General features: G+C 46.1%; 1 protein-coding gene across 1 annotated transcript; it reads right to left on the bottom strand.

Annotated features, from left to right (window-relative positions):
- Nucleotides 1–337: 337 nt before the first annotated feature.
- Nucleotides 338–4537, bottom strand: DIRAS3 (DIRAS family GTPase 3). Its single transcript, XM_063118065.1, has 2 exons — nt 4503–4537; nt 338–1479 (listed from the first exon to the last, which is right to left on the bottom strand). The coding sequence occupies exons 1-2, from the start codon at nt 4509–4511 to the stop codon at nt 817–819; spliced, it is 672 nt and encodes a 223-aa protein (XP_062974135.1). The 5' UTR covers nt 4512–4537; the 3' UTR covers nt 338–816.
- Between the last annotated feature and the right edge of the window lie 10150 nt (nt 4538–14687).

The following is a 14687-nucleotide window of genomic DNA, read 5'->3' as shown; positions in this document are numbered from 1 at the left end:
GTAGCTACTCAAATCACTTTAATCGTTCACATAAAATCCTTGCCAATACACATCAATACATACAAAGTTTTAACATTTAATATCGAACAGGTAAGCACTTCTTTGGTACAGAATGCAGCTCCTCCTTACCTACAAGTGTACATATTCAACAAACTACAATCAGTGATAAGAATAATAATTTGTTTGATCTGACCCTGATTAAACATCCATCTGAAAGCATCTTTTTTTTTTTTTTGCTTGAAGAATATACAAACATTAGGCAAAGTAATATTTTTGTTCCTGGCGTACTGACAGGAGCACTACTGTGAAGCACTTGGCCTCTTAAGCCAGCCCTGGGACTACAACCCCCATTATCCCCCAGCCTTCATTATCAGCTAGAGGTGATGAGGGTTTTAGATGCAACATACCTAGGATGTTCTAAGATGCAGACAGACAGAAAAGCACTGGCAAAAGGTGGACTTACAGACTGTTTCTGTTGCTTTTTATCATACACTTGACTATAGCAGCTTGTCCTGCTGTACAATGGCTAATACCGGTTGGTGGTTGCAGGAGGCATGAGTGGTGTTAGCAGCTGCTGTTCTTTTTATAGAAAACAAACATCTGCTTCTGCAGAACAAAACATGCAAAGCCTAACTTCCATCGAATAAATAATCAATTGAACCAAAATTTATAAGCAAAACTAAAACAAACAAAGCCATCCAGGTCCTCTGGAAATCTCTCTGTCCAGCCCTTTCCCAGGACACATGAGAATGTTCTGCAAGATTAAGTCTATGCTCCTGTTTTAAGGGCCCAGGAGGAGGAGCAGAAACCAGCATCTCACATGACCAAACACTTGCCTTTCAGTTTGTCCTTCTTCCGCTGCTGCTTAGATTTCTTGCCGTCCACTTGTAGGCTGACGCTTCTCCTCTTCTCCAAGTTCAAGAGCTCTTGGAAAAGCTCCTGCACGTTGTAGTTCATTTTGGCCGACGTCTCCATGAAGGAACATTTCCACTGGGTGGCAAGGACCTCCCCTTCCCTGGCGTCCACTTCTCTCTGGGCGTCGTCACTCTTGTTTCCTACCAACATGATCGGCACCTTCTGGATGTCCCCTTTGATCTGGCAGATCTGTTCGTAGATGGGCTGAAGCTCTTCTATCGACTGCCTGCTGGTGACAGAGTAGACCAGCATGAACGCATGGCCTTTGGAGATGGACAGGCGCTGCATGGCAGGGAACTGGTGGCTGCCCGTGGTGTCGGTGATCTGAAGGGTGCAGATGTTCTTGTCGCAGCTGATCACCTGGCGGTAAGTGTCTTCGACGGTAGGTATGTACGTTTCCCGGAAGGTCCCTCTGACAAAACGAAGGACCAAAGAACTCTTTCCAACACCGGCAGCTCCGAACACAACCACTCTGTAATCATTACTTTGTTCTGGCATGTTGCTTGTCCAACTGCAAATCAAGGAAGAGGCCTCTGTGTTTACATAGCCCTTTGAGGAGCAGGCCTGTCAAGGAAAAAACAGCAACTTAGCCTTAAAAATGTGAAGTTCCATTTACCGCTCCACAGCCGAAGCTCTCTGGGTGGTTTACAACAGTTAAAAACATCCCACCTTTCCTCCAAGGAGCTCAAAGCCACCTCCTCTCAATTGTATCCTCACAACAACCCTGTGAGGTAGGTTAGGCTGAGAGTTGGTGACTGGTCCAAAGACACCCAGCGATCTTCATGGTCAAACGGGGAGTCGAACCCAGATCTCCAGAGTCTCAGCCCAATACTCTAACCACACTGGCTCTCCCTCTCCAACCATCATATAGCCTCTACATTACACAAACTAGCAATCAAGCCTCCCCCCTCCCCTGGCATCCCTAAGGCTTGTTGGACTACACCTCCCATAACTCTATTGGCCATACTGGTTGGGCAAGATGAGAGATGTAGTCTAACACATCTGGAACACGTTGCGGGAGGCCTGCAAGCAAATCTCTACTTTGCAGTTCTGTTATGAGAGAAATATCTAATTCACTTGCAGCTGTAAGCTCCTCCATCAGAAGAAATCACTTTATAATTGCCCATCAGGGTGGAGATCAGCCAGCCCTCCTCATTAATGTTCTGCTGTCCCCAAGCAACAGGGCACCCTGCAACCGGAGCAAAAGCTTGTTGGCGCCTGCTCAGGTGCACCCTTTCGGATTTGCTAGGTCCAGCAATCAGCTCCCTTCCATTTCTGCTTCAGTGAAAGGGAGTTGGCTGCCATTCCCAGGGGTTTATTGCTTCCATTCTCCTTCTTTGTGCACACGCCCACGCCGGCTCTCAAAGCAGCAACAGGCGCAGCAATCCGGCTGCATTACTCAGAGTGATGGAGGCAAATGGCTACATGCAACCCCAGCGCGTTACCTGCCTGCAGCATCACAGCTGCCAGAGGCAGCCAGCCAAGGAAGCCAGAGCTGCAAACATTACCTGGCTCGGAGTGAGAGCAGGTTTTCGCTAGCAGCCCCATTTAGGAAAAAAGACGCAGGCACACAGCCCCATATTGCAGAGCTGTGTGAACCGCACACAACCCAGGCTGGGAGATGGTGGGTTTTCCACTATGATTTCCCCCTCCCTCCATGTCTCAACAGCTGCCCAAGATCTAATGCATGTAGAAGAAACAGGGTCATGCATGCATAGCAACCAATGCTGCCTCCAGGTTTTGAAAGGCCCTTGGGCAAGACACCCACCGTGGTCGCCAGCTGCTATTCTTCCTGCTTAGGGTGACCCTATGGAAAGGAGGACAGGGCTTCTGTATCTTTAGGAGTTGTACAGAAAAGGAAATTTCAGCAGGTGTCATTTGTATGCATGCAGCACCTGCTGAAATTCCCTCTTCATCGCAATAGTTAAAGCTGCAGGAGCCCTGCCCTTTTTGTATCTTATCAATGGGGCAGGGCTTCTGCAGCTTTAACTGTTGTGATGAAGTGGGCATTTCACCAGGTGCTGCATGCATACAAATGACACCTGCTGAAATTCCCTTCTCTATACAACTGTTAAAGGTCTAGGAGCCCGGTCCTCCTTTTCATATAGTCACCCTATTCCTGCTCCTCTTTCTCATCATAGCTACCATTTGCTTGCTAGGCAGGCAACCAGTGAGCACGTAGGCAGTGGCAACCTCTGCTCCACCTTCTCACCACCACCATTGTCTGGACTGGAGCAAGAGGCAGGTAAACAAACAGCCTGCAATGGTGAAAAGGATCCACCACTTCAGGATACTCTTCTCAGTGGGCCCCTGCTGGGGTGTGGTCCTTTAGCAGGTGCCTAACCATACCCTTGACGCCATGTTTGAGGCCAGTAGGGCAATGAATCCACTCTGGGTTTCAGTCAGAACTCTAAAGTAGCTATCCAAAGAGTTCTGACTGAAACCCAGAGTGGATTTACTAACCCGCTGACACTGGAGCCATCAACCTCCACTGGCCTCTGCTTCCCTGGGCTCTAAGTCTTGGCGGGGGGGCATCTCTGAACACAGCGCAAGATAGGATGTCAAACTGTTAAAAATAATAAATTCCAAGCAGGAGCAACTTTCCTTTAGCCTGTTTTTAATACTAAAAAAATGAGATCTAGATGCTGAGGGTCACATACATTTCAGTATTGACAAAGCCAGAGATTACTGTAACCAACCCCCACATGTTACAAGTACAGAACTGCCCAAACCCTTCCTTGATTTGGGTTTTCTGGTCCCATACCCCACCTATTTTCTTGCCTCCCATGGCACAGAGGACAGCTAATGTTTTTAGGGGGGGAAGCCAGCCTTTAGATCAGGAGTAGAGAAACTTTTAGGGGCAAGGCGATGGATTCCTCTTCCCTGACCTGAACTACATCCTGAAGTAGTTCAGTGAATACAAGAAGAAATGTTTTGGATTTAGAAAGTAAGAATTCCAAAGGAACAGAATTATCAGGAATTGCAACCAACAGTGTTGTTTTGCCAGCAATCTTTCTTTCTTTCTTTTGTTTTGACAGGGCTCGCATGCCTTTAACAGCTCCATGACAGGAAGAAATGCAGCAGGTGAAGTTTACCGTCACAGTATCCACATGGTGGAAGAGTTTCATCTGTTGAATTTCCTCTCATGCAGCTGTTAAAGGTACAGGAGCCCTGCAAAAGAAAAGAAAATCATTGGCAAACCTACTTAAGGGTTCTTGGGAGCTTTTGAATTTGTTTGGCACCCACGATGGGCCCACGTTGTCCCCTGGACACAAAAAGCAAGTCCACAGGCAGGCTTCGCCAACCTGGTGCCCTCCTGAAGTGTTGTACAGCAATGCCCATAATTCCCAGCCAGCCACTTCCTCCCCAAACACTGACAACTCACTATTTCAAGGCCACCCTTCCTCATCACAGAAACTTGGGGGCATCAGAAGATGTCGGACCTGGACGCACAAGACCAGATCTCAAATCCTAACTCAGGGTTGTTTCCGCTGCTGGTCTAACTTAAGTCCCATTCATTTCAATGGGTCTACTCTACATAAGACAAAACCTTTGGCCACGTAAGGCTTGGGAAAGTGGCCTTATACCGGATCCATCCGGCCCAGTTCTGTCTAATCTGACATGTGCTGGTTCTCGGGCAGACAGCTTTGCTCATCTCCTGGAACCTGATCCTTTGAACTGGAGATGTCAGAAACTGAACCCAGGACCTCCCCACCCCCACCCCGTTCCTCCTACCCCTCTGCTCCCAATTTCAGTGTGTTCACCTGTTAGAGAGGAGTAATAACCAGCAACCTACCTGGTCGTGTTGTCCTGTTGCAAACAGAATAGAATTATAAAGACATTTGCAAATTAAACATCCCACTCTTAAGCCTCTTTCACAAAATTAAGCTTCGCTAGAGTGAATGGGGGATTTTCTTCCAAGCAACTGTTGCTTAGGACTGAGATGTAAAGATGTTTACAGGGACATTCATTCTCTCTCTCCCCCTCTCACACATGCACAATAGTAACTGGAGATTGGGGGGGGGGATCTTTATATTGCAGGGGAGGATATTATTTGGCTGTATCTAATGTTAGTCCTACTTAGAGTAGACCCATTGAACTGAATGGAACTTAATTCAGACGACCATTGGATACAACTCATCAGTATACTCCTACACCGGCTGATGCAAAGATCAGCAAGCTCAGGCAGGAAGCTTCACCTTGTGCTCAGATTTGTGGAAGGCAACCTTGCCTAGATGCCTCTCCAGCCAAGAGTAAACAACAACAAGAAGTGCTGCTGCTCGCCCATCCCAGCGCTCGGAAGAGGCCTTCCTTCTACCCGCTTAGTAGCCCCAAAGGGCGAGGCAGGCGGCAGCAGCGCTAGCCCATCAACCACAAACCGCGCACAGATGTCAGGGGCAAGCCTCGCCGGCGACTCAAGCAGACAAAGGGGCGCCGATCTCGCTCTGGCGCCGAGGGCGGAGGCGACGGGAGCAGCCCGCTCCCCACGCGAAGCAGCCCACGCAGGCCACCCGGTCCACACCGACGCTCGGGACTCTTCACCTCGTTGTTCTCGGGGTCTTGCAAGGGCTCGGGAGGCAAGGCACCCGCTCGGCCCGCCGGGCGTCGCCAGGGGAGGCGCTCCTGGGAAACGCGCTTCTCCGAGCCTCTGCCGGGTGGCAGCCCAGGCAGGGAGGCACCATCGCGGCCAGCTAGGCACCCGGCGGCGGCGGCGGCAGCAGCCTCTCCCAGCCCTTCCCTTGCACGCGGCGCCGCCGGCAACAAAACACCGCGCTGGTGTGGTGCCCAGCCTAGCCCAGCCCTCCAGCTCGGCACCGCTGAAATGGTGGGGAAGCGGCAGCCCCGCCTCCCCGTCCATTCATTGTCCTGAGTAGCGGAACATCCCATTCATGCCGCTAGAGGAAGAAGAATAATTCATAATATAGTCATTCGAACCTTGGGAAGGGTGTGTGTGTTGTTTTTAATCCAAAGATAGAGCTTCCTGTTGGGGGTATTTTTCGCTACAAAGAAGAAAGAGGCGCTCCCTCTGCCTCTTCGGCTGAAATCCTTGATGCAGACTGATCTTACAGACGAAACACACACGCACGAAACTTAGCAGCCTTCTTGCTGTTACGCTCTTAAAAACAGAGCTGAGTGGAGTGGAACCATTTATGTAGTGTCTCTCAATACAGGTGACACAATCCTTCCCGCCCCCACTGTTTTGGGTAAGTCTGCTGCACCTGTTGAATTTCTGCTTGGTCATTCAGCTGTTAAAGGTCGAGGCTGGGCGGGGGGGGGGCATGAAGAGGTAGCAGCCCTGCGGTTTCAGAACTTGTCCAACATCTGCAACTATTTTAAAAAGAAAAGAAAAGCGATGGATAATATACATATTTAAAATAATTTCACGCTGCTAACAGTTCCTGCAACTGTCACAGCTGTACATTTTCAAAATGGAAAGACACTTTCCAGAGGGCCTTCATATGTTGCAGTCCTATTTGTCCTTATCAGGGAGTTATGCCCCATTAAATACAATGGGGATTATGTCTGAGTAGACACATATAGGGTTGCACTGTCTGTTACAGCAAAAATAAATCATTTCATGATACCTTAAAGATTAATACATTTATTATGAACTAAACTTGGCATGGTCCAGAGATCCACTTCACCAAATGCATGAAGTGTTCTCCCAAGTTATACTGCAAGCATAAACACATGACTGAAGGCAGCAGGGGCAGGGGATTGTCAATAGTTAAGTCAGAAGGAAAGGAAATGCAGAAAGTACAGACAGTGATAATTACTGTATTCACAGATGCCATTCAGAAAGCAGTTAGTTCTTTGGTGATAAGACCTGCTGGCATGGGTGAGCTGATGAACACCTGTAGTGTGGCACAAACAAGGTGCGCCTGTTCAAGCCACAAGAGATAGAGCTGAACCCTTGATATATTGTAGCTCAGCTGTTTTATCTTTCATGTTCCTTTGTTTAAGAATGGCCAGCCTAAGGTCAGTGACAGAGTGTCTGGGGCAGTTGAAGTGTTTCCCTTACTGGCTTTTGAACATTGCCATTTTTGCCATCAGATTTGTGTCCATTTATTCTTTTGTGTAGAAACGGGCTTGTTTGTAGAAAGGCATTGCTGGCCCATGATGGCATATATCGCAATGGAAGGTGAACCATTATATGAACCTGTGATGGCGTTATTAGGTCTGGTGGTAACAGTGTTACCAGAGTAGTTATGGGACAGAGCTGGCAGCGTGGTGTAGGGGTTATAGTGTCAAGTTAGGATCAGGGAGACCTAGTTTAAATCCCCACTCAACCATAAAGTTCACTACGTGACCTGTGGCCAGCCACTGTCTGAGCCTAACCTACCATACAGAATTGCTGTGAGGCTAAAATGTGGGCTGGGAGAGAAACCATCTTGAGCTTCTTGGAGGAAAGGCAGGCTAGAAATGGAGTTAATAAATAAAGACTTCTGAAGGGCAAAGTCTCAGCAATACATGGGGAGTATTAGTTTGTTTGTTTTTAGAATATTGAAATAATCCCATCTGGATCCTTGGCTCTTTTCCTACAGCAAATCAACCACTTTCACGATCAGGTGCTTTTAATCAATGATGTACCACTAGTGCAGTGGCTCCCAATATTGGGTTACCAGATGTTGTGTGGACTGGAACTCCCAGCATCCCTAGTTAACATGGCCAATGGTTGGGCATGATGGGATTTGTTGTCCAACAACAAAAAAATCTGGGGACCAAAGTTTGGGAATCACTGCCTAGTGAAGGGATGGGCAGCTTGTAGCCACTTAGATGTTTTATCCTACAACCTCCATCAGCCTGAGCATAGCCAGTGGTGAGGACTGATGTGAATATATGGTGGGCGATAAGTTGCCCACCTCTGGCCAGAAGAACCATTACCTCTCGCCTCTTCCAATCTGTGAACCTAGTTTTCTCTGGCCTGGTTCGGACAACACAATAACCAATGGGGGGGGGGGGTCATGAGGCAACTGTCCCTTGAGCTGATTATTGTGTCGCGAGGGCACAACGGACACACAATGCACAGTACTTTTTTTAAAATTTACGCATAAAAACAACAGGCTGCTCCATTGGTTATGCAATAATCAATTGATTAAAATGTGTGAAGGGCTCCATTGTATAATCTCCCCCGTCGAGTGCACTATTCCATTAAACAAAGTTCTCCCACAGGAGTGGCCGAAGCAGCACTCCTTCACATACTATCTATACAACAGCAGCGGCAGAAGCAGCAGCAGACACATAGGCAAAAGGAGGATGGGACCTTGCCCTCAAGGAGCTTACAATCTATAATAGACAAGGCGAGGGAGGGCAGAGGGGAAGGAAAGGAGAGACAAAATAAAAAGGGATGATCATTAGCAAATGCAGTTACATGAATAAAAAGACTCAGTACAGTTGGGCAGGGGGCTTAAGGAAATAAGCAAAAGGCCATGCAGAAAAGGGGGGATTAAGAAGAGATGTGAATCCCATAAAGATTGATGTAGCCCCAGTTGAAATGGGGACTCCCTGTTTTCATTAGTAATGATATAAAATCTTGATAATAAGACAAGGAGACTTTTACACTTTAATATTTAGAGTAGTTGCCTTTTCCCTGACAGATTGTCTATGTCTGTAAAATAGGGGTAGGAATTTGTGATCCTGTAGAATGTTGATTTTTTTGGCCTACAACCCCAAGCCGGCATAGCCCATGGTGAGGCATGTTGATGTGAGTTTTTTGGCCTACAAGTTGCCCACTGCAACATCACAGACCTTACACTAGGCCCATCGCGTCGCATAAACCCTTCTCAGGCCAAGCACCACCACTTGAAAACCTGAGGGAGGTTTAATTAAAACCTTTCCCCTAGCTATGAGGGAAACAGGTTTAATATAAGATCTGCTCTAAATATACTGGGGTTATAATACGGGATGGGTGTTTAATAACTGTAAGGCAGGTAAATAATGCCAAGCTGACATGTGGTATTTGGTAGCTACCAAAATAATAAGTTTATTGTTCTGTAAAGGTTTATATAAAAATATAATACTTTCAATCCTGCCCAGACTAAATTCTCCAAATACCAACCACCTCACTCTCTTTACACAAATCCTAAGTCCCTAGAATCCAAACTCTTCTTACTCCACAAATAAACAACTCTACTCACTCACTCCCAAACTCCCAACACTCTCCTTATATGCTCCTTTCCCCCCTATCTATTACATCATGAACCAGACCCACTCAGTTCTCTCTCTTTTTTACACCCACTCAGTTCTAACATTCCATACTTACCAGACATACTAATCAGACATATATAATATAATCAATTGTGGGGTAATGCCACACCCAGCCCTGTTGTAAGAATCTATGCAGATGCTTGGTACAGCTTTGCCCAGCATGAGGATGCTGAACCTGTTGAATATCTGCTTGTCATACAGCTATTAGAGATAATTCTATATATCACAAATAAAAGCAAGACTTTCCCTGCCCCTCCTGAGCTGGTGGGAGTCCAGTGCTGCTGCCAAACAGCTTATTTCTTCTTGAGTTGTACTGATGGTTATTTATTTGCATCTGAAATGAAGACAAATTAATTACAGATCTGTATCTTGGCTTTATGTTCCAGCGTTTTCCAGCGTTTATTGTTTGGGGCAGCTGTATTTCTGCAGTTCCTAAAAGCAGTTATTTTAGCTATAGTTTCCCAGAGTGTGGAAATGCTGAGTACACATATATACTATGCCTTTTCTCAACCACCCTGCCCAAGTATTTATTTATTTTTAAAAATGAATCAAATCTGGCTCTGCTTTCATATGGAGCCTGCTTATGTATTACAAAGGGAATATCAAGATCTAGGCCCTTCATTTAAAGATATAGATATTGCACTTGTGTTTCTTAGTGAGTTCATGTCCATATTTTTAAACTGGGTGACCATATGGAAAGGAGGACAGGGCTCCTGTTGTTTTAACACAGTGGTTCCCAGCATAGGGGGGCGTTAAGAGGCAAGGGGGTAGCAGGGGGGTGCTAAGAGGCAAGGGGGCAGCAGGGGGGGTGCTCGAGGTGGTCTTTTTTGAGAAGCGCCTCTCCAGAAGGTCTTAAAACCCAGGGACATTTTTTGGGGAGAAGGTACTTTGGTCCCAAGCCATATAGGGGAAGAATCCACACATGTATTAATGCTGTTTAAGAAGAGTCCTTTTAACGGTGAATTGAAATGTTTCAAAAGCACCAGAACGCTAATGAAGAGACATACCCTGCTTGGTGTGCCCCGCACCGCCAGCTGTAAAACAGGCGTTTGCTCTCTTTTCCCTCCCTCGGCAAGCCTGTGGCGTGTGCTTCCCATTTAAAGGGGCCACGCGCAGGGGGCACTGGGCATGAGTCTGTGGAACCAAGGGGGCGGTTACCTGAAAAGGTTTGGGAACCACTGTTTTAACAGCTGTATAGAAAAGGGAATTTCAGCAGGTCTCATTTGTATGAATACAGCACCCAGTGAAATTCCCTCTTCCTCACAACAGTTAAAGCTGCAGGCGCCTTGCCCTCTTTTGCATCTGGTCACCATCACGGCTTACCAGAATCTGCCTGTTACAGCTATAAGTAGGATGGGGCAGAAAGTATCTTCATTAATTCGAGGTAGTTCCTTGTGAATCTCAGTAAGGAATAATCTATTTTTAAAAATGTCCTAGAATAGATTTGCATACAGGACTGAAGGGGTAGGCACTGTATTCATATTTAATATGTTCTAAAATTAAAAATGAATATGCCATGTAACAGCATGGGCAAATATGCTCTCACATACAGCATTGGAATATATTTCCTGGTTCATTTCCAAATATCATGAAATCCCAGCAGCCGAGAGCCTATTCATCAAAGGCAAGATGGCAGTCAGAGGCAATCCCTGAATGATATTGAGTAAGAACAGGAGGTAGTTGTCGGGGACTGATTTTAATAGGCAGTTTGTGCCGGAGGTGCTGTTCGAATATATTAGAGCCAGTGGGAATAATTTCCAACTTCAGTGGAACGTACTCTTTTGTTGGCGAGATCAGCTATGGTAGGGTGACCACATGAAAAAGAGGACAGGACTCCTGTATATTTAACAGTTGCATAGAAAAGGGAATTTCAGCAGGTGTCATTTGTATGCGTGCAGCACCTGGTGAAATTCCCTCTTCATCACAACAGTTAATGTTGCAGGAGCTCTGCCCTTTTTTGTAACTGGCCACACTAGGCAGGGGTCCTTTAACTATTGTGATGAAGAGGGAATTTCACCAGATGCTGTACACATACAAATGACACCTGCTGGAATTCCTTTTTCTGTACAACTGTTGTAGAGCTCCATCGGACGAGCGTTTTATTGCATGCTTGTTACTGGGAACTCATGGATTTTCGTAGGTCCCTCTCACGACGTTGTCTGCCTCCCGCCCCTTCTAGCCTTCTTCGGGCCACAAAAAAACCACCCCAATAAGTCTGACTTAAAATGAAAGTTGCCACTATCTCCTGCTGTGTGCAAGAGAAGCAGCATGATTAGAATGGAGCACTGAATGGGTCACTTTCACATTGTTTACTTCCTTTTTCAAAAGAGGAAGTAATGAGGGACAAACACGTGGGCGAGAACCAAAGGTTAGCAAATGCGATTTTCCCTCATGTGATGCTGCTGAAAGATACAGGGGCCCTGCTGTCCTTTTCATATGGTCACCCTATGGACACCTCTGCTTAATGGCATGAATTGCTGAGTTTACCTCTTTGGTCTTTCCTTGGCTATGTCCTTACAGGAGCATTAAGTTCTCCAATGCAGCATAAATCTGAAAGGAGGATTTTGCAAGGAGTAGATAGCCACTCATGTTCAGATGTGGGAGAAAATGGAAGGCACCTGGGCTGACCCTGACCCTCCCTTGATTGTTTTTCCACCCCACCCTTCCCTACTTTTGAATGTAAAAGGTGAAGGTTGGCCCTCTTCAGCTAGGCAGAATTTAGCACAGTGTAGGTGTCGGCTACAAACCATAATGGACATCAGATGCTAGTTGAGATACATACATACCCAGTAGGTCCAGTGAAGCGCTCTCTCTCTCTCTCTCTCTCTCTCTCTCTCTCTCTCTCTCTCTCTCTCTCTCTCTCTCTCACACACACACACACACACACACACACACACACACACCACATTGATCACCCACCTGGGTGTCACATGGGCTTCAGGAGAGAGTTAAAATGAAAACTAACTGTGAAGAGTGATCTTCCAAAATGCTTAACTCCAAAATACTCCTTAGGATAAATACACAGCTATAACTTTCAATTTAGATTGCACACAGAGACTGCATCCCTTATCTAAGATCCATTGAACTTGGTAGGGCTTACTACTGAGTAAGCATCCAGCAGATCAGGTGACAAGTGTGCAAAATACTTTACAGCCTGATCTCATGCATGTTGTTTACTCATACGCCATCCAATGGTCTTCAGTGAAATCTCCTTCCAGGTAAGCATGCATGGGATCCCAGGCTTAGCTTCTCTTCTCAGGGCCAAACTATTTAACAAAATATATGTTAAATATTTCTGTACATTTTTTAAAACTGTAAAACAAGAGCTTTGGCTTGGGGCAGAGTGATCAGAATTGGAACTGAGGCATGTGAAAGGGAATTTTACTCTTTCCCCCTGTCACGGTCCCAGTGACCCCCCCCCAACTGTTATTTCTGCTGGGAGGTGTCAAAGACAGCTTTACCCCTCAGGTGAAAAGTAGCTTTGGATGAGGGTGGGATTTACTGGAACACTGGTTGGGGAGGAAAGAGTTGGAAAAAAATCCTGCACACCATGATCCCAATACTGATTGACTTGTAGTAGAGTTATGTGAGGGTTGTTTAGCCTCCCAATAACTGCAGTGGCCAGGTTCAAATGACACACTGCAGCTCCATCAGGGCTTACATATTCATAATGGTGGCCACATGCATCTGGTATTTGCCATGGCTCATAGTGGATTAAATAACCCATGGTGAGCTCAGTGTGTCATGCAAACTGGCCCATAGTTGTCCCCTCTGCCTCAACATGGCTAAGTACATACACACATTTAATATATTGTCTAGTTGGGCCCATAACAGAACTGAGATGAGTCTTAATAATGACGATAAGGAGGAGGAGGAGGAGATACTAGCTACCCAGCAAATCCACAAATGATTGGGTTCTGAATTTCTGCATCTCAGAGCCTTGGCCCACATCACATCTGGTGAACCACAGTGGGTTGGATTCATATTTAAATTAGATTAATTGCACTGGTGGAAATGGATCCCCCCCATCCTCTCCTTTCCATGGCAGCCCCTCCACCCTCCAGAAAATTCTATACAGTGTGTTGGGACACTCTGCCAAATGGGTTGAGCTGTGGTGTGTGGGAGATATGGGATTCCCTCCCCCTCCCCAAATCAGCAGAAGTCTCCTTCCTGTTGTGGAAGGCAGATCCTGGATCCAACCTAGGGAATTTCCAGCAGCCCAAATCAAGTGCCATTACCAAAAGAGCTGGGATTTGACTAGATATAGATATAGGTTAGGATAAGGCAGATTCCAAAGGCTGCCTGTGGCTGAAGGGACCTATATTTTCAGTTCCTCTTCATCTCCCACTCCGTTTTCTACAGGGACTGAAAGCACCTGTGATTAGCTGGCTTAAAGAGCATGGGGGCTCTGTAAGTCTGGTCACGATCAATCCATGCTGATTCATGCTCCTGCTGGCTTTCTCCCCAGAAAACAGGAGTACATAACCATGGTGACTGAAAGCCTCTCTTGCCTGCCCTTGGAACAGAGATCATTTCCGCCCCTTGGCAGGAGGCTGCAGGCAAGTCCTATCCTTCTGATGTACACACGTGTACTAACATACCCTCTGTAAGATTAACAGTGATTAACAGTGCTTTTTCCTGTCCACTCAGTTCTGTCTTCCTGTATGTAACAACAGAAGATGCTCAGATTTGATGCCAGTCGCTTCCTCCCCATTTCCAGTCACAAAACTGAAAGCTCTGGTGACATCAAGCCCTTTTTGTCTAACGGAGGTGGGGTTGTTTGCTTCCCAGAGAATGAATCTGCACCAGTTTTGAGAGTAGTGGAGTGGTAATGCTAGAGATCGGAGGACATTCATGCATTTAGTGGATTAAAACTTTAGCTAAAGTGAGGGTAGCTTTTCACAGAACTGTAGTTGCAGTGGTGGAAGACTGCCTCAAAATGAATTCAAAATTCATTACAAGAATTGTGGAGCCACATTTTAACAAGAGAACCTTTCGTTGAACTAGATATTCTCTGATGAAGAGGATGTGTTTTTGAACTCAAAATGCATAGCAGTTATCAATAAATTTATTTATTTATTTATTACATTTATATACCACCCCACAGCCGAAGCTCTCTGGGCGGTTATGCACCTGTTGCTTCCTTCCATTAGATCAGGTTGCTAGAGAGGGATGCTATACCTTTACACTTCCCAGCAGCTGTAGGTTCTTCTGCCCATTTCCCCATTGATCTTTTCATTCACTCCGCTCCCCCCACCCGCTTGCTATAGAGAACATGGCTCTAGGTATGTCATAGAGACAGCAAGAGGGAAGTAGTCAAAAAGGTGTGGTCAAAAGGGTAGGAAATGCTATGGCTGCTCAGTCCCTGACTTAAACAAGGAATTTAACAGTATTTATTTATTTATTTATTACATTTTTATACCGCCCAATAGCCGAAGCTCTCTGGGCAGTTCACAAAAATTAAAACCATAATAAAACAACCAACAGGTTAAAAGCACAAATACAAAATACAGTATAAAAAGCACAACCAGGATAAAACCACGCAGCAAAATTGATATAAGATT

Source organism: Elgaria multicarinata, chromosome 1 (assembly GCF_023053635.1).
Source record: "Elgaria multicarinata webbii isolate HBS135686 ecotype San Diego chromosome 1, rElgMul1.1.pri, whole genome shotgun sequence".
Classification (NCBI taxonomy): Eukaryota; Metazoa; Chordata; class Lepidosauria; order Squamata; family Anguidae; genus Elgaria; species Elgaria multicarinata.
Note: the sequence above shows the minus strand (reverse complement) of the source record. Positions and strands in the feature narration are given on the sequence as shown.